Consider the following 25,570-nt stretch of genomic DNA (forward strand, 5'->3'; position numbering starts at 1 on the left):
TGTCCCTTTCTCTCTTTCTCACACACACACACACACACACACACACACACACACACACACACAAATGTACATACAGGCAACTGCCTCATGCTCCAGAAAACCCAATAGCGGTTCTGAGTGCCACAGAGAAGAGGGCCATCAACCTCACATGGGCCCAGGCCTTTGATGGCAACAGCCCCCTGATCCGCTACATCCTGGAGGTCTCAGAAAACAGTGAGTGGTTCAGTGCTTCCATCACTAAGGCACCAGTGTCACCATCACTGCATGTTGTTTAGAAAACTGATGCATTCATTGTTCCTTGTTAGTCATTTTAAAGGCAATATTGATACTTTATACTCCCTGGAAGCACTCATTTGCTACACCACTTATTATATTACATTTCCATTGTGTCCCCAGAATTGGCAGTTGCGTCGCCTCTTACCTTCTGCAATCAGTATAACTCAATTGACTCACCTGCACACTTCCTTGCGAATGATCAGGGGAACCAAATTGTGTTGATGCCCATTGCTCTTATCTTCCGTTCACTTGATGAAATCAAAGAAGTGGGAATGCTTTCACCCATAGAGAGTAAATCATTCAGCCATTCCTCATTGTAGCTCAGGCTAACTGAGAAGATGACAACTCATTAAGAGGAAAATGAATCCGGGGACACAGATGGGATCTGGTTTTTGGATAATTGAATTTCAATCTGATATTTAGTGTATACGAAAATAAATGACTTGTTTTTTTTATCAGTTGCTGCAATATTATTACTGAAAATGAAACAATGGTGTGCAATAATAGTCAGGAATAACATTGAATTTATATTTGAATTTGCCAGTGCTGAATAGATTTTCTTCTCAAGAATGTGAATTATCTCACAAGGTCATTTACCGTTCACTTGCTATTCACTCACATTTCTTTCGTCATGTGCATCTATTCTGTGTCTTAGATGCCCCTTGGACAGTGCTGTTGGCCAATATCGAACCAGAGTCTACTGGGGTTACCGTTGGTGGCCTCATCCCCGCTCGCTCATACCAGTTCCGCCTGTGTGCCGTCAACGACGTGGGCAGGGGCCAGTTCAGCAAAGAGACTGACCGGTGGGTGCTGCACTTTACTGTTCTGCATCTACTGAATATTAAAAATGTTACTGGGAGTCTGTGTAACTTAATGTGCGAGAAGTGCGTTGCACTTCAGGGGCTTTCACGGCTCTGGAACAACTCGTCCTTCCCCCTCGTCTTGGCAGTTCAATAGAAAATCCTGTGATTATTTCTTGTAAGTCTACTTTTTTAGTCTGCAGTCCTGTGGGAGTGAGTGAGAGATGAGCCAGCTTCTTGGATGGGCCTTTTCAAGATAAAACTGTGAATGAGCTGAAATTGCGCTTTGTGAAGACTTGATGGGTGCGCTGACCCAGCTTCATCTCTCTCCCTCCTATTAACTGTCTTTGCCGTATTTCATGAGTAAAATACAGAGAGGATTGAAAGAGGCAGAGCTTCACACTCAAATCTCAAGTAAATTCTCTTGACTAGCAAGATGAAATGGTGATAATTATACATGCACACACATTCATAGCTCATCACGATTTACCTGTAGACACTATTGTCTAACCATGTCCAGATCGATATAACCCATTTCCTGCTATATACACTTGCAGCAGGAACTCCTGCAAACTGCAAGCCATCACTACCCATCATGCACTTTTCTTGCACCACACGCTCATTCACAGAGCTGAATTCCTGTGTGAATGTGCCCAGACAAGAGCGCACTGCAGGAGGGTGACTGAGCGAGTGCAGGGCTTTTCTGAGGCATCTCTGAGGCACACCTCTTTGATCCTAAACACTCTGCCTCATCTCCTCCAGAGCAGTGCTCCGGTGCACTGGGAAGAAATCAAGATGTCATCTTAAATTGACTTAAGGGAAAAGTCTGCCTGGATCTCTCTTTCTTGTTCTTTTATATCTTTCTCTCACTCGCACTGTCTCTCTTTTGTGCTGCTCCATTTTCACCCAGGCCTCTTTGATCCTTGTCATGCCACAGCAAGATGTCCCTCTGTGGACAGTATTATAGAGAATGTGTTTCGGACAAAGACACCACCACACTCATCCCAACTTTCCTTTATGGTGTTATAAAATACAAAAAGGGGGCTTTATTATCATTTGATGTCTATGATGAAATGGGATAGAAATATGCAGAAACTCGCGATAATTAATGCATGGTTTCACTCTTTGTCTATTCTTTTACCTCTCTTTTCCTTTTTCTTTCCTTGCTGCTGCAGACTAACTCTCCCTGAAGAGCCTCCCAGTGCCCCCCCTCAGACAGTCATTGCAAGTGGTCGCACCAATCAGTCCATCATGATCCAGTGGCAGCCACCCCCGGAGAGCCATCAGAATGGTCCGCTCCAGGGCTACATCATCAGGTAAGAAGACCATGACAACCTGCCTAATTTCTTCCCAGGGATAGGTGCCTGTCTGGGCCAATGCCATTCAGAAGTGATAATAACTGTTATGTCAGCTCCTTTTCTTCCTCTCCATTTCGCTTCATTCTCGCTCACCGCTGCAATAGAATAATTGGTGCCAATTAAATACCTTCCTCTCCATTCATCTGTTGTCACCTCTCTTTTTGTAACCATTTTATAACTGTTCTGCATGACTTCTCTTCCATTACTGCTATCCTTTCCTCTCCTTCTAATATATTTATACTTATGTCTGTCTGTGTGGTCTGTCTGTCCATCTCTCCCTGCCGCTGTCTATCGATTACTGCCTCTGCTGCCAGGTACTGTCTGTCGGGGCTTCCGGTTGATTGTCAAATGAAAAACATCACCAACCCAGACCAGACCAGTCTGCTCCTGGAGGACCTCATCATTTGGACCAACTATGAGATCGAGGTTGCTGCCTACAATGGAGCAGGCCGGGGCACCTACAGCCACAAAGTCACTGAATGGACGCTGCAAGGAGGTGAGGGCAATACGAAGGGCTTTATATCATATACTGTTTATTCCAGAGGAAGTCTACCAGCAATCCAGGCAGCCATGCTGAAGTTAAGGAATGTCTGCAAGTGTCAGGGTATGAACAAAATATTTCCTGCTGCTTAGTTACTGTAGGTACAAGATGGCTTTATTTGGCTCTAGAAATTCCATTCATTACCTGCAGCCTCATCATGTTTAGCCCGCAGCACAAAACTTGACTTGACTGATCATCCTATCGTCTGTCTTTAACAATCAAATTAAGAGTTGTACAGCCATGTTCTGTCCACACTGTGCTTTTTTAATCATTTCCTAACTTTGAAGAGATGATTCACACATGTTGTTAAGAAAATGACTCACTCTTGTCTAAGTCAGATTAGCATCTAGACTGCAGACTGCAGCAACAAGGCTTTTAAAGGAATTTAAGATGGCTATGTAAGTGCTATTTCCCTCTCAGCACTTCCTATTCGTTATTGTCAGGTTTAATGTAGTTAATTCCTCAATAAGTGCTGCAGTACTGTATAACAAATTGTGTGCAGGCATGAGAATATAGCTTCATCAGAGCCTTTTTTTTAAATTCCATTCAAGCTTTTACTTTGTTTTTTTTGTTTAGATTGACTTGATATTGACCACCTGGAGACGTCAGTCGGCATCTCTGAGCACATATTTAATTGATTCTGCACATAAATTACCAGGTGATGATGTGCGTCAGACATACCTTTGGATGTTGCCAAAGGAAGCTGCCTCGGTTGACTTCTTTTCTCATTGTACATGCTGAGTAGTATAATTAGAACACACATTGTGAACTTTCCCCGGTGTCAAACGGCTACGTATTTCTGTCACGGCCAGTGATTCCAACACCTTATGTTCCATGCCTTCCTGTCTATTCAAAATCTTCAGAGGATGAAAGTCAGATTTGTTACTGTGAAATTATACACTATTATACCAAGCCAAATCTAAGATTATTTTTGGCAGGAAATACAAGGAGAATGTGCACAGATTTTGAATCTGTCTCTACAGAACAAAACGAAATAAAAAGCCAAAGCCAAAGATTTTACAGTGCAACTCTTTAAACTTCACATTACCATACTGACTTTTTGTCCATAAATATAACCAAAGTAGGGTATAGCTAATGCAAAGGCATGATGAAAAGTTAATCCATGTTTTTATTACAAGAATATTGAATAATGCTCTCTTTACTGGCTTTCCTAAAGTCAATTCATAGATTACCTGGAGTTCAGATTGCTCCTGCTAGACTTTAACAAACACAAAAAAGAGGATATCACTGCTGGTTTAGATATGCTGCGCTGGCTTCCAGTTTCATTTTAAATTCCTTTAACTTGTATATAAAGCTTTGAAAGGCTTAACACACTCACATATCTCTGAATCCCTGTCATGTTAAATCCACTCCATGAACAGAGATCCTCTACACCAGGCTCACTAAATATTCTCAAGAGCACTCATAAGAAAATTGGGAGTGTTTCCATTTCCTATTCTGTTCCACTCCCTGCTCCAATATATTTATTATAGAAGGTGAATCAGCAGATATGTTGATTTCATTAGGCTTTACAGGTTGTATATCAGTATGTTACACTGGTTTTGAAGTTTAAATTAATTTATTTATGGAACTTTTTGTAATGAGAAAGTCTGAAGCACTTTTTTTTAGAGACAGAAAAAAAGAGAAAAAAAAATACGAACATGTTGGGTAGCAAAAGTGTTTCTTATCCTTACTTGAACCAGGCTCTTAGTCTAACACAGTGGAGCTGTATGCATTCCTCTGTATAGAGGTATTTATTGTTTTCTCCAGTTAACTTTTATATATGTATTATGAGTGCTGAGCAGGTGTGTGGGTGTGTGTAAAAAGATGGCTTTTGTTTGGCTTGATAATTACTAAGTACTACAATACACTTCAGAAATGATGCATTCTACCTGGCACACATTACCGTTGAAACCTTGGAAACTTAGCATACTTTGTGTGATGCCTGATCAATCAATCAATTAATGAGCTGGTCTAAATCAGAGACTGATGCATCTGCAGAAAAAAACAAATGTACTGCATTTGTAAAGGAAAACAATATTCTGTTTAATTAGCAAAAACTTTGAAACCTGGAAGGTATGGCAAACATCACCACTTATTTTCAACGTCACTTCCCTCGCAAAAAAATAAATAATAATTTCATCATCCAAGTCACTGTCAGGGTATAGCAGCAGCGAACGAGGCATTTATGTTGTTTAGCTCAGCTCCCAATAATTGGATGTTTCCGTCACTCATTCCATTAACGGCACAAGAACAGAATCATGATGTGCATTTAAATACATTCAGAAGAATCGAGGATAGCACAGCCGATACGTGGACCAATACTGGCCAATCAGCTTTATTAATGTGTGCCGCCCCGACTGTTTTCCGGTGTTACATCAGAATAGCATGCTCACTTCAAACAAACTGCTGCAGGCTTCACCTGGAAGCTGCCTGAGGCAAGCGCTCTCACACCCGGTTTGATTGGCATGTCCTTACCTCCCCAAATGAGCCTAAATAAAAAAAGTTTCAGCCTGATTCTGACGCTGTAACAAGGCTGGTCGGAAGGTGCCTGTTGTACTTACACATGTACAAGTTTCTTCCTACCCTATCTCATAACTACTTTCTCATTTTCTCCCTCCCTCTGCCTCTCCCTTCCCTCTCTCCCTCTTTCTCTGTTGTCTCTGTTTTTTTTCTCCTACCTCTGGATCAGTGCCCACTGTGCCACCAGGAAATGTACAAGCCGAGTCTGTCAACTCCACCACGGTGCGTTTTACCTGGAGTGCCCCGAGCCCTCAGTTTATCAATGGAATCAACCAGGGATACAAGGTGAGCAGCCCCTTTCTGTCAACTGGTGCACTCTAGTGGTCAGAGGTAGACAAACACTCATTACGATGTGAGATTAATTGCAATGAAAGCATAACTTCCTTAGTGGATCATCAACTAAAAAAAATTGTGCACTTTTGTATTTAGACTTAGATCTGACATCTTGATACTACCAGTTGTGTGCCTGAAATGCACACATTGACTCACTTGTCCCTTATCACATAATTTCCAGCTGTTGGCATGGGAACTCAGTCGTCCAAATGAGGTCACTGTGGTTACGGTGCGTCCCAACTTCCAGGACAGTGTTCATGTTGGTTACATCTCTGGACTGAAAAGGTTCACAGAATATTACACATCAGTACTGTGCTTCACTACCCCTGGAGACGGCCCACGCAGCCCGCCTCAGCGGTTACGCACCCATGAGGATAGTAAGTTTTCCCATTCAGGATATTATATAGCATTTGCAGATAATTACCCGTCAGGCTGTTGTTCTGTTCGTTTACTACCTATTTTTTATTATTTTCTTCATAGCCCCTGGTGCTGTAGGACACCTTAGCTTCACTGACATTTTGGACACCTCACTAAAAGTCAGCTGGAAGGAGCCACAGGAGAAAAACGGTGTTCTCACAGGTAACCATTAAAGATAACTACATAACGTTAATGTGTCTTCTCTCAATTTATGAGTCACCAAGATGTGTTTTCTGTGAACACTACTTTACACTTTGGAATTTGCCTCTTCCTCCAGGCTATCGTATCTCCTGGGAGGAGTTTAACAGAACCAATACTCGGGTGACCCATTATTTGCCCAACTTAACTCAGGAGTACAAGGTGACAGGGCTCACTGCCCTCACCACTTACACCATCCAGGTAGCAGCCATGACCGCCAAGGGTCAGGGACAGCTCTCCGCCTCCACTATTTCCTCCGGTGTACCACCAGGTCAGATGCACTATTTGACTTTAAGTTGAGAATTTAGAAGTGCTTGGAAGTATGTACTGAAAGGGCTACAACTAGATTTTAAGATTAGTCATTCCACTTACTGTGAGTCAACAGATGTACTACTCAGCTATTTATAAAAGCAGTGATAATTTCAGAGATTTAATTTTAATCTGTCTTTCCTTCATCCTCTTCCACAGAGTTGCCCGGTCCTCCAACCAATTTAGCCATCTCAAACATCGGCCCTCGCTCTGTAGCTCTGCAGTTTAAACCTGGCTACGATGGCAAGACCTCCATTTCCCGTTGGCTGGTTGAAGCTCAGGTAAGACGCTTCGTTTCTATTTCAGCATAATGAAAACACTCTGGGTTTTTTTTTTTTTTAATGTCTTAGCATCGGTGAATGTGTTTTATGATCAGACCAGTTCATTTGTTTAATTTGTTTAACTACTGATATCACCCCATTCTCTCTGTGCCTTTTAGATTGGTATAATAGGAGAGAATGAAGAGTGGCTGATGGTTCATCAGCTGTCTAATGAACCTGATGCCAGATCACTGGAGGTCCTGGACCTGAACCCCTACACATTTTACAGGTTAGCACACACACATGCACACTTATACAGGTGCTGTATATGAAATAAAGACAAAATCTGTATATTTTATAAAAAGTACATTTTAAAAAGGGTGAAAAGTGGAAAATCTGATCACCTAAACATTTGTCACTCATTATTGATTAAACGCTATCAATTATTCTTTATCTTGATCATTTCTATCACTGTTCTATCAATTTACTGTAATACAGATTTATTTTCTGTAGTTCTCTATTCATAAATATCTCCAACTACAATGACCTAGTTTCCTTTAAGGCATCATTAAAGTTATATCTAATCTAATCTAAAGTAATCTAATCTAATCCTTTCCCGTATCATCATGATTAAACGCCTACCTTTCGAAAATGTATCCACCATCAGCTGGTTTCCTTTGCCCCAGGTTCCGAATGCGCCAGGTAAACATTGTGGGCACCAGTCCTCCCAGTCAGCCCTCCAGGAAGATTGAGACCCTGCAGGCCCCTCCAGACATTTCCCCCGCCAATGTCACCCTGCGCACAGCCAGTGAGACCAGCCTGTGGCTTCGCTGGGTGGTAAGTTGGGAGTTTTAGAAGATTATGATGTCTGCATGTCTGGGTTGTTCCTATTCAGACTTGGACTATGGACATGTTGAGCTGTAGATTTAGACACTGTATGCCTTTGCATGAATATAAGCTATTTGAAATTGCTGTCTCTTTTTTGTCCTTCTCGTTGGTATGGTACAAAATCCCGTTGGGACTGAATTGGCAGAATGCCCTTGGGATATTAATTGGATACAACATTTATAAGATAAGCTTTGTAAAATCTTATTTAGGCAATATCATTTTTCCCATCAAAATCACAAAAATCCAGTTTTTCATATATTAAAAGGTTTGACATTAAATGATGACTTTCTCTGTGACAGTTGCCTTCAACTCATCTGACTCACAATCATCGCTCTTGTCACAAAACCTCAGCTAATTTCATTATGTCTTCAATGTGTACTGTTTTTTATTTTTCCATGAAATGTTGCCTTTTCCTTCTTCAGTAAAACTGTTGTTGTATTCTTGGAGCTTGTTATATGATGAATACAGGAGATGGCACTGATAATGTTTTGGATAGCTGGACGCACTCTGTCCTTGATTATTGCTGCTCCCTGCGTCAGCGTTTGGCCAGTGTATTCTTTGCTACATCTGTCCATTATCCTGACTGTGCCAATGCCTGAGCAGTGCCAGGCAGTGAAAGGCCAGGGCAAGATACTCCTGCAGCTCCTGCAGGAGTATAAAGAGTGCATGATACCTGGATTTAACCGCAGAGGGGTGTCAGCTGTGTGATATGGTTCTACAAATTAATGACATAGCTCAATGATTGCAGCCCTTTGCAAAAGCTGGACATTAAACTGTAATAAAATTTTGTGGTCCACTTCATGGCTGTGGCAGTCTGAATCAAGCCCACATTAATTTGAAGACTAGCACTTTCTTCGAAATATGCCCAGTATATAAGTATGCTCGCTTACCATGCTCAATTATGTCCATGTGTCAGTGCATGTGATTTACTGCATAGAAAGCAGATTCCTACTAGCTGAGTGACTTTAACAGTGATTGCAGACAACCTCAAAACACACTTAATTTCAATATTAATGTAAGTTAAAATCACTCAAACCTGTACCTATGCCTTCCATAGCAACCATGTTCTAAATTGCCCTTTAAGAACTGTATTGCCTGCAAAAATATAAAATATTTACATATTTGGATTATATTATTGTTGATTTAACATTTTTCTTGAATGTGCTATTATTTTAAGACAATGGCATTTTACCACATTTTATTAAAACCACTCAGTGCAACACTAAGTGCTGAGAGGGTTCAGCCTCTCATTACTCCTGACAATGCCTCTTAGCTGTTTTAAAATCACTCTCTCATGGCTTACTGCTTCATTATGCTCCCAGTTATGATGTCATTTATATTGATCTTGCATGAACTAGTGAAATAAAAACCCAAAAAAATCCTCTTAGCCTCTTCCAGAGTGGGAGTACAATGGGAATCCAGATCTTGTTGGCTACCGGGTCCAATACTCTAAAGCTAGGTCTAAAGGTGGAGTTCTCTCCCATGTCATAATGGACCGGCTGGAGAGGGAGTTCACTATTGAGGACCTAGAGGAGTGGACGGAGTATGAGGTCAGAGTTCAGGCCATCAATGGTATTGGCTCTGGGCCCTGGAGCCAGCCAGTCCACGGCAGGACCAGGGAGTCTGGTAAGGATGAAACTATGTGCATACACATGCCAAACACATACTTAATCCTGCAGGTGTGCTTGAAGTGTGCTAAGCTCCATGCTCTCACTGTAGTGCCCTCCAGTGGTCCCACCAACGTGTCAGCTTTCGCCACGACCTCCAGCAGCATCCTGGTGCGGTGGGGGGAAGTCCCAGAGACCGATCGCAATGGACTCATCCTGGGTTACAAGGTCAGCAGTCAGCCGTCATGCTCCAGTGTACACCATTCATCTGAAAATGGTATCTATTTCAGTATAACAATAATGTGTCCTAAGATCAGCAACACTCCCTGTATATTTCAGGTAGTGTATAAGGAGAAGGACTCAGACACAGCTCCCAACTTCTGGGAAGTGGAGGGCAACACCAGCCACAGTGTCCAGCTGAGTGGTCTGGGCAAGTACGTCCTGTATGAGATCCAGGTTCTGGCCTTCACACGTATAGGAGACGGAAGGAGTAGCTCGCCGTCCATTTTGGAGAGGACCCTGGATGATGGTAAACATATGCATCTTACCAGCCTATTTAATACTGTTATCTTTGAAATTGAGATAATTTCACTAGTTGCTAAATTATTTGTATCAAGAGTTAAAAATAAAAATAATTTCACTGTTCTGCCTTTAATTCTCCTTGTATAAAGAAACATTGAGAGTTTCTGTTTTTTTCTTTCTTCTTTTATCTGACTTGAATGTAATCATTATTGAACTGTGGCCCTGCATTATAAGATGGATATATTTCCTTGATCCAGTTTTTATCCCTGGAGTTATGTAACATGTAACACTTTTGCCTGATTGGTAATTTTTATGTGTGATAGTACCAGGCCCTCCAGTCGGCATCCTCTTCCCAGAAGTCAGAACCACATCAGTCAGGCTCATATGGCAACCTCCTGCTCAGCCCAATGGCATTATTCTAGGTGAGCTTACAATACACAGACTTTTTTCTCTGATCTTAGATATTATCATGAGACAAGGTGTTTTGTCCCTCTAATGATTTTGTAGTGCAGCTGAATTGTGTTCTTTGCTCTCTCTCTCTTTTATGCATGGCTGTATACTGATATGAGTTTGCCTTGTTAGCCTATCAGATCACATACAGACGAAACTCTTCAAACAGCAACGCCGCCACCGTAGACGTGCTGAGCCCCAGCGCGCGACAGTACACAGCGACCAGCCTAAAACCAGAGCTGGTTTATGTGTTTCGTCTCACTGCTCAAACACGAAAGGGTTGGGGGGAAGCTGCAGAGGCTTTGGTGGTCACAACAGAAAAAAGAGGTAGGTGTAAAATGCTCCAGCTAAAATGCATTATTCAAATGATTCACCTCTAAGTGTGAGACTGACTGTGTGTGTGTGCCCCTCAGCCCGACCCCAACCCACGAGCCGTCCCATAGTGCCTCAAGAGGAAGTCCAGGCTCGCAGAGTGCTGTTGTCATGGGAACCAGGCAGCGATGGCCTGTCCCCAGTTCGTTACTACACAGTCCAGTACAGAGAGCTGCCAGACAGCAACTGGACTGTCCACTCTGCATCAGTCAGTCATGAGACAAACTCCTACATCGTGGACAGGTAAATGTGAATGTCCCCTTGCATCAGCAGTATTTCTTTTTCATGGAGAAACTGTGTAGTGAAGAACATGCTGTACTTGTACACATTGCACTCTTTTTTTTCTCTTTTTAAAGGTTAAAGCCTTTCACTTCTTACCAGTTCCGTATAAAAGCCACCAATGACATTGGAGACAGCGAATACAGCCAGGAGAGCGAGGCCATCACTACACTGCAAGATGGTAAGAACTTGTGACTTCTGTAATTAGACATGGGCCAAACATGTCACCGTGCAGCACTGAGTCATAATCCGTTGGTTTTCTGTTGAGTTGTACATGAGCACTTTTCGAACTGTGCGAACACGCCCTTACATCAATGTTTTAACTTTGGATTTTCGCAGTGAATACTTTACGTCAACAGTGTGTGTGTTTACTCTCAAGCTGTTCCCTACCAGACTGTTTGAATTATATATCACTCTCCTCAGCTGTGTTGGTTTGCTAACAAAGATTTCTTTCTGTCCTAGCCCCAGACAAAGCCCCAACAATTCTGTCTGTTACACCTCACACCACCACATCTGTACTGGTCCGTTGGCAGGTACGCTGTTACATTACTAGTTTTGTGAATGGAATAATGAATAATGAAAGCGGCATTTGCTGGTTAGAACTAATATTGATCGGATTGTGTGTCTGTTAAATATTGTAGCCTCCCGCTGAGGATCACATAAATGGAGTCCTGTTGGGGTTCAGGGTCAGGTATAGGGAGTTACATTATGACCGGCTACGTAGCTTCACTGTGCGCACAGTTAACAGTGCCTCTGCCAACTGGGCTGATCTCACTGGTGAGTTTACCTTTTCACTGCTTACCCTTCAACTATATGCAGAAAGTCTTGCTACCTGGAGTCTTAAGTGAAGTTATTTTTATTATTGCTGTGATTCTATCAGTAAGGCCTGCAGTGTTTTGCAAAATAATAATTTTCCCAACCCTACCCATCCTTTATCCAAACTTCAGCTCCTTACAGCATCAGGAACTTGAGTGAATCCTCGCTCACCCAATACGAACTGGATAGTAAGTCTTACATCTCCCTTTCTTCCGTCACTCTCCCATCTGTTTGCATGTCAACTGTTGTATTGTTTTTCCACAAAATATTCCATTTGTATGATGATTTAAAGCAAGTGCACGTTGCTCCATCCTCCCACTCAGCTGTATCCGCTGAGGAGCTGCCGCTGATTCTTATGATCTGTATATGACTTTAATCTCTCCAAGCTGCCCCGTCATTATTTCAGTGTGTTTTCGTTACGTTTAATCACTGACAAATCTTCCCCGTGTCCCCACAACAACCCCATGCTTTCATCAGTTTCCCTTATAATTCCATCCCTCCATCTTTTTGTTCAATTTGTGATGCTGTCTTGCCACGGGCGTCACTGTGACTGTGTGGTCTCTCCGGAGTAACTTATTTTGCTCTTTTATCTTAACTGTTCTATTACAATGCTGCTATGGGTTCTCTCCTTGCAGATTTGAGTAAACACAAACGCTACGAGATCCGTCTCAGTGTGTATAATGCTGTGGGGGAGGGTCCCAGCAGCGCTCCACAGGAAGTGTTTGTTGGAGAGGCGGGTATGTTTCTTCTCTCACTGTGCAGCATGTGTGTTAGTCTGCTTACCTTTAATATTGTTAAGTAAGTCATATGAAACACTAAAAGTGAATATTAATATTTATACTCTGCCCATTCTAGTCCCAACATCCCCTCCCCAGAATGTGGTGGTGCAGTCCTCAACAGCCACGCAGCTGGATGTCACATGGGACCCTCCTCCTCTGGATGCTCAGAATGGGGACATACAGGGTTACAAGGTATCAATAATGTGTCTGCTTTTTCTGTGTTACTGCATATCGACCAAACTTACATCATGCCTTTCTTATTTTTTAGATTTTCATTGAAAAACATGTGAATTATGTACTCTGAACTATTTTATTCTGTTTATAGATCTATTTCTGGGAGTTTCAACTCCAGAATGAGACAGAGCGTCTGCGTACACTTTTCCTGCCAGAGCTCGGGGTAAAGCTGAAAAACCTGACAGGGTACACCACCTACATGATCAGTGTGGCAGCCTTCAATGCTGCAGGGGATGGGCCCCGCTCCCTGCCCACTAGAGGGCGCACTCAGCAAGCAGGTGAGTTACAGTTAATCCAGATGTGTTTGAGGAGATTACAGAGATGTTCAAAAGACCAGCGGCATTAACTTGCAGCTAAGACCTCCTGCCAACACCATGTAGCATTTCATAGTTTTAAATCCTGCATTCCTTTATCTTTGAAAGACAGAGAGGCATCTTTACCTTATCTGTCTCCTTCTGTCATCTGCACAGTTCTGCTCATTATGTAACAGTATTGCCTATGGTTCTCAAGTAGTTGTGTTGAGAAGTATCTCTAGGTTCATATTCTCTTCAGTCACAAAAGGTCTCTAAAAAATAACAAATAACATCATTTCATTTTGTTACACAAAACTGCAAACTGAAGCAGTGCAGCTTTAAGACAAATAATTCAAAACCCGCTCCTCCTATTCACCAAGAACTATGAACATTTTCACTAAAGAGTTTAGTTTCGTCCTGCGGGATGTAGCATAAGAGATCAGAGTCTTCTTGGCACCTCCTCCAGGACGAGTCATGGGGGTGGAAGCCTAATGACAGCGGCAGAGCAATGAATACAGAGTGCGGGGGACACATGTAGATTAGTTTTTTGGCCGCTGCTGCACAAAGACGTCTGTGTTTACCAGCTAGCAAGAGTCCCTCCTCTGCGGTTTCAGCACAAAAATGGTTTACAGTATAAATTTCTCTTGTCTTTTCCGCCCCCTTGAAGGCTGTGACATTGGCGAGGGGTACAAAGTGCTGAGAACTTAAAAACACAGGCAGGAATTTTGGCTCTCTGCACCGCAGGGTACTGGGAAGTGAGCCAACACAAGCTTTTGTGAATTTTATGCAGAATTGTGGCAAAATCCTGACACTTAGCTGGATCTGGGCTGGGTCAGCAGGCAGAATTCTCTCAGCTCTTGTTCAAGGTCACAGAATGATTTTGACTCTCTTATGTCGACTTTGCTTTTTTGTGACTCATTTGTTTAACCTGTTCACCAGGGTACCTGTTTCTACATGTACAAAACATTTTATTGTTCATGCTCTGATAATGAACAATGAAGCTGCTTTCATTTTCAATCTCCTAGTATTTCTGTTTAATGCCATCGAGCATAACATGATTATTTTTTTTCTTTTATGAATACATCAAATTGCCTGCTGCACTGGTCCAGTGCTGCTTTTGTTGCCAATTTACCCAAATGGCTTGAGAGTTTGCAGCAAATGGGGAATGTAGCAGCAACACAACTTAACTAGTTGAAAATGTGCCAAATTACTATTCCGACTTATGAAAACTTAGATGTCTACTGGAGGGGAACGTCAAGAATGAAGTATTATGAATAAATAATGAGTTTTTTCTATTTATGCGTGTCCCAGTTTATGCCTTTATTACAGAATTCGAACAATTTCGCTGAGAATTTACAAATGTTTTCATGAATATGTAGGCATATCCAGATCACTGCATTGCAGTTTTGCAGCAGTATGTAGTGTGTTGTCTCAGTACTGTGAGTGGAACTTTCATCACATGTTTTCTCTTCGCACCTTTCTTCACCAAAAGCGCCGAGTGCTCCCAGCTTCATCCACTTCAGCGAGTTGACCACTACTTCGGTCAACGTGTCCTGGGGGGAGCCCAAGCAGGCCAATGGCATCATTGAGGGTTACCGCCTGGTTTATGAGCCCTGCACTCCTGTAGATGGTGAGAAACTCTGCCTGGAGCCTAATAACTCTGCTATGTCTTGACATTCCTCAGCTGGCTTTCACAGACAGTGATTTACAACCTCTTGCCTAGTTACCATATTCTTTTTAACTCACGCTGCTTAAGCTCATGCTCTAATCTGTTAAAGATGAGTATATGCCCCGCAGTATCATATATGGAATGGCTGATAAAAAAATATGTTGGAATGCTCTGGTGAGAATTCACAGCTTCGTCTCTCACTGAGAGAAGGATGGCTAATAGCTGGCTAAAGTGTGGTTGCCTGGACCAGATTTTCAAGTAATTGGGAGCAGAGGTGGAATGCTGAGCTGAGGCTGCTGTGGTCCCTTGGCTATCCACTAATGGACCCAGAGCAAAGCTGAACAAAGCAGTAAAGACGGGGAATATCAGTTGGTCTATTATTAAAAGGTCCTGGTGTCTCTTCCTATCTGGATATCTAGAAGGCTGCCGGAATAATAGAGCGTTTCTGCTATATATGCAAAGCTGTGTGTGTCAATGATAGTCTGTGAGTCTTCTAACTTGTGAATTTGTTTGTGTGACTCTATGTGTCCATTCATATGCTCAAAGCTTGGCTATGTGTCGCTTGTAGAAAACAGCATCTAGAGTCTTAGTGTTTTCTGTACAGACTCCTCTCCTCGCACTCCAGGTGTCAGTAAGATAGTGACAGTAGATGTGAAGGGCAGTGCTCCTCTGTGGATGAAGATCAAAGACCTTGCCGATGGCGTCACCTACAACTTCCGCATCCGCGCCAAAACGTTAACTTATGGGCCCGAGGTGGAGGCCAACATCACTACTGGGCCTGGAGAAGGTGAGAGTCTTGTTCTGATTTTCATGTTTATATGAATCTTTTAGAGTGCCTACTGTACTCATAGGGCGGCATTTTTTTTCTATCTGCCATTTTTGTCTTCCCAAGGAGCCCCAGGCCCTCCTGGAGAACCATTTATTTCTCGGTATGGTACTGCCCTCACACTGCACTGGACCAGCGGTGATCAAGGCCGTGCACCCATCACACGATACGTCATCGAGGCCAGACCTTCAGGTGAGCCACACGCATACCTAGACTGGTGTTTCCTACATGATGACTAAAGCTTTGATTGTCAGTATATTCACATATTTTCTCATCTTGCCTTTAGATGAAGGATTGTGGGATATCCTTATCAAAGACATTCCTAAAGAAGTGACATCCTACACGCTTAACCTGGACATGCTACGAGAAGGGGTCACTTATGACTTTCGAGTAATTGCAGTCAATGACTATGGCTATGGATCACCCAGCGCCCCTTCCCCATCTATATCAGGTACTAATAATGCCACAATGTGATAACAACACAATGTTTTTTTTTGTTTTGTTTATTAATGTCTGTTATATTGTCATGTGTTCAGCCCAGAAAGTGTCTCCATTCTATGAGGAGTGGTGGTTCTTGGTTGTGATCGCTCTGGTGGGCCTCATCTTCATCCTCCTCCTGGTTTTCATCCTCATCATCCGAGGCCAGAGTAAAAAATACACCAAAAAAGCAGATTCAGGTAGGAAACGCGACTGTCTGCTAAACTTGCTGCGAACGTCTCCGTTTTTCTGTCTGTTGCTGCAACCTAAGCCATCGACTGGAGTTTGTCTTCCTCATGGAGAGCTCTGCCTAGAATTGCATTTTAATGATTGCCGTTCAAAGTCTATTTTAGAAAATGGCAGTGTGAAGGCTCACACAATTAGACAAATTACCTAGATTTTCTCAACATTGTTGGGCTGACAGGGGAAAGATGAGAGTAAAGGTTACCGGTGAAACAGCTGAAATAGGCAGGTGAATAAACATTATTGTTCATGTTTAACTGCAGTGAGGATCAATAGTGGGATAAATGGCTTGTGCAGTGGTTTAATGCTCAGGTCATTAGTCAGACTGAGAGTAATTATATAACTACAACACTGTAGCAAGAAGTCAATTTTCATGATGGTGAATTATCCCTGTTGACATTGCTGCTCCTAGAAACTCTTTATCAGAGTTTCTATCTTGAAACTCCAAAACATGAGGTAGTGGAAGTTAATCAATGTTAGTAGACTTACTGTTAATACTTCACATTATGGTTGGCAAGTAATCACATTGAGGGCATCTGGGGCGAATGTTTTTAGACTTGCAGCATGGAGGAAAATGTAGAGGAGAGAGAGAGGTTGGAGATTTTGTGGAGGGAAAAGTGAAGGGTCAGGTCAAGCCTTCCTACAGCCCCGTACTGGTGACTTTTTAGCACGGTCAGCATTTAGCATGAGGTTACCAGGTTCAGTAAACATGGCTTGGTAAGACCAGTTCAGACAAGGACTGTGTTTGTGTGTGCACACAAAGAGGGCTTCTTAGGCCCTCTTAACCCCTCCTCAATTTGCTCAGCCATGAAGCAGATCTGTCCTGCTGTTTGTTTTACTAGAGGCCAGGACTGGACAGTGGGCCTTACTGACAGACTGATGATGCTCTACCAATGTAGTAAAAAAGCAGCATTTTTACTTGTATTGTACATAATAAATATACTATAAAGTATACAAAGTATAATTTCCACATTAAACTCCTAAGAAGACATCTACTCCTTCTACCTCGTTAAAAATTCCACAATCTATGAATATGTAAATTGTCCTGCTGGACACAAGATGTCTCCTACATCACAGTTTATTCTCAGTGTATGTGCACTGGTGGCTTTATGTTTCTACATCACACTTCTGTAAGTTGCCATAAAATGAGATTTTAAATGAGCACAGCAGATGATTGTGAATACATCCTTCTAGTGTCAAACCCTGCACATACATAATTCTGCACAGTGACGCTTAAACATCCAATTGTAGGAACAACAAGAAATATTTTTGAGTGGAGGGGGAATTTTAATTTGATCCTAGATTTGACTGAGAATCACAAATCACTTGTTTCATTCCACAACCCACACAGTGTCGTCCTCATACCCCTGTTCAGGAAACCACTCCAACTGCACAGCTCTGCCTCTGACCCATGGAGAGATGGTGCGCCTGGACGAGGGACGCTTTCCAGCCCTCGAGCTTAACAACAGACGGCTCTCTGTGAAAAACTCCTTCTGCCGCAAGAACGGCATCTACACACGGTCAGTCACACTCCCCGCACACGTGTCATCAGTCATACAGTAACTAACCGTGGTGTTCAGCTAACCATTGAATTCATTTCTTGCATGCAAAGCTTCCACCTCTCAAACATATTGTTAACTCTGAGTTTCCTCTTGCTATTCAGCGTGTTGCTTATGATACTGACAGGAATTAATAATGTAGTGTTGTGTGTTCCCCCTCTCCCTTACAATAATCTGTCAGTCTTGAGAGAACAAACCAAGCCTCTAGGAGCCCAGCTGCTGATTTGAGCCTCCTTCCGCTCCCCTAGTTGATATTCTGTGTTTGTGTGCAGCAACAATTTATAGAAAGGGGCAGCACAATACCAGCTAATTAGCATTCATGAGCTTCTGCATGTGCTCTTTGTCTGTCCATCACCGCTTTAGACAAAGGGTGCTTATGGGTCAGAGCCCGCCATTTTCTTCTGGCCTTCAGCCCAGAGTTTCTCTCGAGTGCAGTGCTGTGAGAGCTATCTCAACATGAAGTACAACACCGTGGGTGTGAGGACACGTCCTTCTACCCGTCAGCAGGACTTTGGCAGACTGGCTCTTTGCTAATGTTTAGGTAAACATTAGATAAGAGGGATTTCACAAACTGTGCAGCATGAGAAGCAAAGGTAATATGTCAGTGTAGAGACCTAGATCCGTTACACATTTGGTGACTGGATAGACAGGCATGTGGTTGTGTTGGGGGATGGGAGTACTACTTCCTGTCACAGCAAAAAAAAAAAAAGATGTTGCTTTTTGCACATTATGATGGAATGTGCTAGAAGGGGTGCATGTAGGGTAGGATAATCTGTGCTGTTTTCTCCTTGACCAAGGAGGCCAAGAAGGGGATCAAAGGGTTGAGTTGCTCCCTCTCTTTGAAGAAGTCCAATCTGGTAACGTACTCTTTGCTAATGATCTGTGGACTAAGGAGGCAGAGTGAGAGGCCTCCCTACGGGATATTTGAAAGGGTGAGGGCAGAAGGGATGAATAAGACAGATAAGGCAAGGGGAAAAATACAGTTCTCCTAAATAATTCAAAGCTCACCGGCATAATTTTGGAGTGTGATCAGTAGCAGGATGCATTGCTCCTCCCCTACTCACGTGGACCCATCCTTTTAATGTCTGACTCAACCTTGTCTGAATTCTAAGTAGAGGTATTTTTTTCACAGACCGCCCCCTCACGTCATCCCCTTTAACCCAGAGGAGAAGTCCCTTTGTTGTGTCAACCCTTTCATGGCCGTTGTCATGTTGTGTCTTCTAAGCTTCCTGTTCTTGGCATTTCCAATGATTTAGCTCCCGCATATATTTTAGTACATATTAATTTTTCTTTGAGAGGTCGTCAAGGTTGTCTTCTTTATGCCTTAATATTACACTTGACATCACAGCGTTTTATGCTTGTCTGTTCTTCCCCCACATACAACGTTTTCCATTTCAGATCATTTAAACATTTACTTTCATGCCACTCTTAGTTTATATAAAAACCAACTGAGCAAACTCTTCTCTTAATGCTGTGTTAGCCTGAGTTACATACTGAGCCCACTGATGTAGCTCGGTGATGTGAGGGTAGTGGTCCAATTTTGGCCCTGTTGGCCATCCCATTCAGTCTCAGCAGACCTTGAACACAGCAGAAGTCATTACTGCACAAGAAGAAAAATAATTGTCTGCACAGATGTTTTTCTCTGCTTCACTTTATGGACTTAATGACTGGAGCCAAAGAGAAGCTAGGGGTCTTCTTACTTGACCTGCACTCATAAAAGAACTTCATAATATTTGCTGAGCTCAGGGCCATGCTTAGTTACGCTGCTTTTCTGCAGGAGGTCTCTGACTCTCAAACTGTAAAGTCATTCAGTTCTAATCACCACAAAGAATCCTTTCATCAAGATGCTCATATGTTTTTTATGCAGGATTCTATTTGTGCATCTCATGACAGTTGATGTGAGCTGAACTCATGTAGAACTTGCCCCCTGCCCCCCTCCCTAACTGACATTTCGTTCAGATCCGAAAGGAACAGCAAATAAATCAAACTAATTATAATCTCTTCTCTTATATAAGTGGCTTTCAGGAATAGCCCATCCTGGCATTGTCTGAACTATGCTATCATTTTTATTTTTTATAATCGATAAGTGCTCACTGAATATGTGCGTGTTGATCCCACTGACACCCCTCTGGGATATGAAGCTTCTTCGCTTTCACAATTATTTTGCAGCCTTTCATTACTCATCTGTGTCAGTCACAGGACTGATCAGACATCTTAATGTTTACTCAAATGTGTTCTCAAAGAAGAGAGAGCTCTAGAAAATGAGTTAGAGTTTCCCGAAGGGAAATACAATAATGATGATCAAATTAAACTTTTATTTTTCTTATGTAACCATTTGCTCCCACTCAGTTTCTGTCTTTTGCTTTCTATCTCTCACTCTTTCTCTGTCTCCTTTTCTCCATCTGTCCAGGTCTCCACCAAGACCCAGTCCCGGAAGTCTGCACTACTCGGATGAGGATGTCAGCACTAAGTACAATGACCTGATCCCAGCAGAGAGCAGCAGTCTGACCGAGAAACCCTCTGAGATATCTGACTCTCAGGTAAGCAGATATCCTGGCTTGCAGCCCATGTCCACTGTGAGTCTGTAATAGGCAATGAACTGAAATTAAAAAGTAAAATTCAACTGTTTGAATTTCTCAAAGTGAGAAAGTCCTCCAGGGCAAAGTCATAACCTTTACAAACTCAAAAATGCTTCTTTTATTCCATTTTCTTTTACTTTTGCCACATTAACTGTCTGTCTCCTTGAAAAGCTCCATTCTTTTTTTGTCATAATCACAACATTGCCAGATGCAAAAACTAGATAGCTGGTCAAATTATGAAACCAAATGTCTGAGGATAAATTAATGACAGTTAGCAAGACAATCTGTCTCAAGTGGATTACCTAGAAATTAAATATCCTCTGTTAGCGTAGGCCAGTCATGGCTGACATCTCTGGTTCAGAGTTTTTAATACTGATTTCTCCCATGGGAAGGAAGCACAAGGCTGATTCTCATGTCTCATGTGTCTTGAAATGTCTTCACAACTAATTAATTTTCCTCAAACAGGAAATGTTGCGTTAATCTGGGTGGCTGGGTCTTGTCATGTGATGCACAGCTTAGTGTGTGTGTGTGTGGAATAAAGAGGTCCAATGAAGAGACAGGGAGGTTAGAAGTGATGAGGGATGATGGATACAAAAGGCTGAGAGGATGATTGTAGCAGATCGTGAACATCTGTCTTCCCACACTTGCGCAAGGTCTCACTGGCCAATTTATCTGGTACCTGCACAGTCAAAACATTGTTCAACCCGGTTTGAACAAACACTGCTCTCGTGGGAGACACAAACTGGTGTTATTCTTTTCCTCTGCGCAGCCTCCCAATGTTTACCTGCCACTTGTGCAAATAAGTGGTGCTTCAACATCTGTTAAGCTGTAGTGTCTCAATAGAGCAGTAGATGGGCAGGCACTTGTCAGGCACACAAATGTGCCAAATGTGTTGTGTTTTCTGTGTGAGTAATTTGCTTTTTTTCCCCCTTTTTTTTTTTTTTTTTTTTTTTTACTGTTTGTGTTTCTCAGCCAGTTCTGTCTGAAAAGGCGACAGGATTCACCCACACAGACATTTTACAAGCACCTTACAAGACTGATGGCTTAATATTACAACAAAAGCAAATAAATCCTGTAAACATTGTCTCTGTCTAATTCTAGGACACTCTTCTGTACACTTATCACATCTGTTCTCCACAGAGCTATGGGTGAGCTCCTATATGTGAACGATGTGCAATAGAAGTGATTATCTGCCCCATAGAATTGCACATGGATTAATAGATTTCCAGTTGTCTCTCAGTAGATATGTCCTGCTGTGTTATGATTCTCTGTGCTATGACTATTGTGCGATTTGACAGTAAGCATACTGTATTAGAGTTAGTAGTCATTATTCTTTGCAGTTAACATCCTACACATGTCTGTTTGACAAAGTGTCTTCTAACTCTTCCACCTGATTGACTCACAGGGCAGCGACAGCGAATATGAGATGGATCAGAGCCGGCAGAAGACCCACTCTTTTGTCAACCACTACATCAGCGACCCCACCTACTACAACTCCTGGCGGCGGCAGCAGAAGGGCGTCTCTCGCCCGCCGGCGTACGGATACTCCCAGCCCGAGCCCCTGGTGGAGCAAGAGTCACGGCAGCACCCGCCACCCGTGCCCCCTCTGCCGCCTCTCCTCCCCCAGAGTGCCCCGTCCCCACAGCCCCAGGGGCAGGGCACTTTGTTTAGGTCTAAGGGAAGCCGGACTCCCACCCCCTCCCTGTTGTCCTCGGAACCACCCAGCCAACACAGCACCCTCTACCGGCCCCCCAGCAGCCTGGGCTGTGCCGCCCAGGCCCCTACCGCTGGCTTCTCCTCTTTTGTTTGACACACAGCTCTCCTTCCAATAACAACAGGACCCTGAGAACGAGTCTTTGATTTTGTTGTTGTTGGTTTATTTGTATTTTGCTCCTTTTTTTTAAATCTTTTTTTTTCTGTCTAACTGACAGAGTTGTTGCTCAATATTAAGCATTGCAGGCATCTTGAATAGCGTTTTCTCCTCTGTGAAGAGTGTGTGTGTATGACTGTGTGTAGCACGTATGATTGGTTGATCCATGTGATATGTATTTTATGAAAAGACAATCATTTGGAAGTTTTTATGCGTTGCTTAAGTAAATTTATTTGAAAGTACAACCATATAAACAAGGAAGAACAGAACCCGAGGTTCTGAAAAAAGAAAACCTTGTTTTGAAAACACTGTAATATTGTTTAAAATGAGAGCTTTATGGAAAAACAACCACCTTAGAACCATATAGAGTATGGACCACTTGGCTTGCTGAGACTGTACAATGGGAAAGAAAACGCTCTAATGGAATAATGCGATGTTTGGACAAAGAACAAAACTGATGGTGAGAAATGGACTCTGACTTGGAGAGAGGCACCAGCGGTCACTGTGGCCCTCGGCTGCCTTTGAGTTTCTCACTCTGCCTAATCATTGTTGGAACTGCATTATGTGTTTATACTATATGTACTTGTCTCATATTGTTTACCAGATATTTATATCAATCAGCTTCAAGCTAAACATTTTCAGAACATCGCTAGTGACAATGTTAAGAATCACATTAAAGCATTGTGGCACCTTTATAGTAGTCTGGGGAATGTGTTGATGTGTGCTGGTACTCATGTCAGTAGATATACAAGCTAAGACAGCTTTCCTACATGTGCATCTGTTTGCTTTTATGTTTTTCACAGAATATGACTGAGGTCCGAAAGCACAAATCCTCTAGGTTCAAATTATAGTATGCCATCACAGCCACATCACAACATTATGCTATTAATAGCTGTCAAAAAAGTACAAGAATAGCTGCCTTGGAGACATAAAAAGAACATTTGTAAAAGGTGTGATGAGTTAGCAAAGTAGGTTTACTACAGGTTTACCAATGTAAGAGTCTAAACTGTTGTGTTATTTTTTACAACAGTGACCAAACTGACAGGTGAATGTGTTTTTTACGAAACACAACACAAAATTGGTCACTTACACACAATAAGAATTCAAAATAAGAAAGTTGATATTATGTATTTTACAATCTCTGGTAAAGAGGTTGGAGAAGAGGAAGAGAGCATTGTGCATCTATGTTTATTTAAGAAGCTTTATTTAATGATAAACCACAGGACACAGGTATTGTACATGAAATGCGACACCGAGGATTTGAGATTATTTGTGTTCCACATGTTACAGAGTAACATGGCATTGATAGGATGACTGGAAATGTGTTTTATGCTTACAGTACATATGGATACATTATGTTATGATGTTTTCTACAACACTTTTGAATATGCTGGATCTTTACTTTAAAAGTTGAATGGGACATTGCTGTGCTGGAGGTGGATTTAGTGTATAAACTTAGACAGTTGGTCTAAAGTATCATCTGTCAAATTTCCAATGTGAACATCACTGTATACATCATGAAGGAAACATTATGGACCTATCCATGGTAGCTCTCTAAAATAAACTATTCTATTTTGTAATGGCTTTTTTTCATGGCTCATTTGAATATTTTAGAATATTATACAGAGAAATATATAAAGGAAAATAAGGCAAGTGGCTTATAAATAGGCCATAAGAGAGATTGAAGTTTTAAAACAGTGGTACGAACGAAGGGTTTTAAAGAAAATAGAAACCAAATCAGAGCCAGCACAGAGCTATTATACACAGTCAGACCTATTTGCATGGTCTGGAAGACAAAATGATTATAGGTGACACTTGATCCTACAGTGCAGAAATGACCTGATTCTCTCAGCCACAACAGAGACATAATTGGGATGCATAAGAGCATGAGTTACACAGAAGAATTTGAAGAAGAACCTGATCCGGTGCAAGCATGCTGAAAAGCTGGGGGAGGGTGGGAGAGTGTGTCTGGGTAATCTCCTTATTTCAGGCCGGAAAACATTGATCTTGAGCAACGATATTGATTGGGGGGTGGGGGGGGGCAGAGGGATCAGACTGGAAGGTTTAAAGGAAAAATAGAAAGTCACGTCAAGGGTACAGATAGTTGGTGTTGGAACATATTTATTTGCCATCATCAAAAATCAGAAGAAGTGACAGAAGAATCACACAAATTGCAAAGGCGGATCGATCATCGACTGATCATTATGCAAATGAGAATACTTTTGGGTTATTAACCTTACCTTACAATCAAACTGAAAGGTTTTCTTAAAAATATTCCCCAGCATAGTTTGGAGTCATATCACATCTCATGTATATTTCATAGCCCAACTTGTTTCTCCAACAAAACTAAAGCTTTTAAAAACTAAATGTGACATATTGCTTTGTAAAATTTTAAATAATTCTATTTTGTAACTCAAAATTATGGTAATTATTCACACTCAACGATACCACGACTATTGTTCACCTTCTGCCAATTCACTGTGAAGAGGCACACAAAGTAATCTTGTGTTCACACACACAGACGCACAGACTCGGCTTCACATCAACAAGTCTGTTACATTTTTTTTTTAGTTCAGTAGCTCCTCATGGGAGAGACTTATACAGAATGCGTCCTAATTCTGACTGTGCTTGTTGGAGTGCATCAGAGCACATTTGCAGCACAGCTAACTCATCTTGACTGGTGACTCCAAAATTAGGACAAAATCCAGATGTATGACACACAAGAAAATTGGATGTTACAGCTTTATAAAAAGTTTTGATGAACAAAGGGTTTTGTCAAAAAGTCCTCTGTTTCATGTTTTTTTCACTCACATACACAGTGTGTATGATATCAGATATCCATCCTTGTGCAGTCAGTTCAAGCTTCTTCATAACAGTCAATGAAATGAAGGTTGTGCATCATCCTGCTAGTTTTGTGAGCAAGACCAAAACCATCGAACAGGTTTCCCCATTGTCCTCTGCAAGGTAATGTGCTGAAATTTTCATGTACTTGTTCAGCCAATCAAGGCTGCCTAGACATGTTGCCATGGTGTCTTTTTAGTAAATGCCCACCCAAATTGCCATCCACAAAGTGACAGGCAACATAGCTAAAA

At 42.0% G+C, this 25,570-nt stretch overlaps 1 protein-coding gene across 1 annotated transcript in view; it reads left to right on the forward strand.

Moving 5' to 3' along the window:
• The window catches only part of sdk2a (sidekick cell adhesion molecule 2a), an 80,295-nt gene extending 56,376 nt beyond the window's left edge, over positions 1-23,919 (forward strand). The window contains exons 15-46 of the mRNA XM_035655216.1: positions 77-213; positions 932-1,079; positions 2,252-2,392; positions 2,749-2,930; positions 5,668-5,783; positions 6,013-6,208; positions 6,312-6,410; positions 6,526-6,717; positions 6,915-7,036; positions 7,195-7,304; positions 7,702-7,852; positions 9,292-9,529; positions 9,623-9,738; positions 9,850-10,039; positions 10,356-10,454; positions 10,615-10,809; positions 10,896-11,097; positions 11,211-11,314; positions 11,596-11,666; positions 11,775-11,910; positions 12,081-12,137; positions 12,585-12,686; positions 12,805-12,920; positions 13,054-13,240; positions 14,748-14,885; positions 15,529-15,711; positions 15,817-15,942; positions 16,037-16,201; positions 16,287-16,427; positions 17,822-17,990; positions 20,440-20,569; positions 22,014-23,919. Coding sequence (XP_035511109.1) covers positions 77-213; positions 932-1,079; positions 2,252-2,392; positions 2,749-2,930; positions 5,668-5,783; positions 6,013-6,208; positions 6,312-6,410; positions 6,526-6,717; positions 6,915-7,036; positions 7,195-7,304; positions 7,702-7,852; positions 9,292-9,529; positions 9,623-9,738; positions 9,850-10,039; positions 10,356-10,454; positions 10,615-10,809; positions 10,896-11,097; positions 11,211-11,314; positions 11,596-11,666; positions 11,775-11,910; positions 12,081-12,137; positions 12,585-12,686; positions 12,805-12,920; positions 13,054-13,240; positions 14,748-14,885; positions 15,529-15,711; positions 15,817-15,942; positions 16,037-16,201; positions 16,287-16,427; positions 17,822-17,990; positions 20,440-20,569; positions 22,014-22,418 — 4,864 coding nt within the window. The 3' untranslated portion in view covers positions 22,419-23,919. The remainder of the gene's footprint in view (positions 1-76; positions 214-931; positions 1,080-2,251; positions 2,393-2,748; positions 2,931-5,667; positions 5,784-6,012; positions 6,209-6,311; positions 6,411-6,525; positions 6,718-6,914; positions 7,037-7,194; positions 7,305-7,701; positions 7,853-9,291; positions 9,530-9,622; positions 9,739-9,849; positions 10,040-10,355; positions 10,455-10,614; positions 10,810-10,895; positions 11,098-11,210; positions 11,315-11,595; positions 11,667-11,774; positions 11,911-12,080; positions 12,138-12,584; positions 12,687-12,804; positions 12,921-13,053; positions 13,241-14,747; positions 14,886-15,528; positions 15,712-15,816; positions 15,943-16,036; positions 16,202-16,286; positions 16,428-17,821; positions 17,991-20,439; positions 20,570-22,013) is intronic.
• Positions 23,920-25,570: the final 1,651 nt, after the last annotated feature.

This window comes from Morone saxatilis, unplaced genomic scaffold, assembly GCF_004916995.1.
Source record: "Morone saxatilis isolate NCDOM2014 unplaced genomic scaffold, NCSU_SB_2.0 Contig14, whole genome shotgun sequence".
NCBI lineage: Eukaryota > Metazoa > Chordata > Actinopteri > Moronidae > Morone > Morone saxatilis.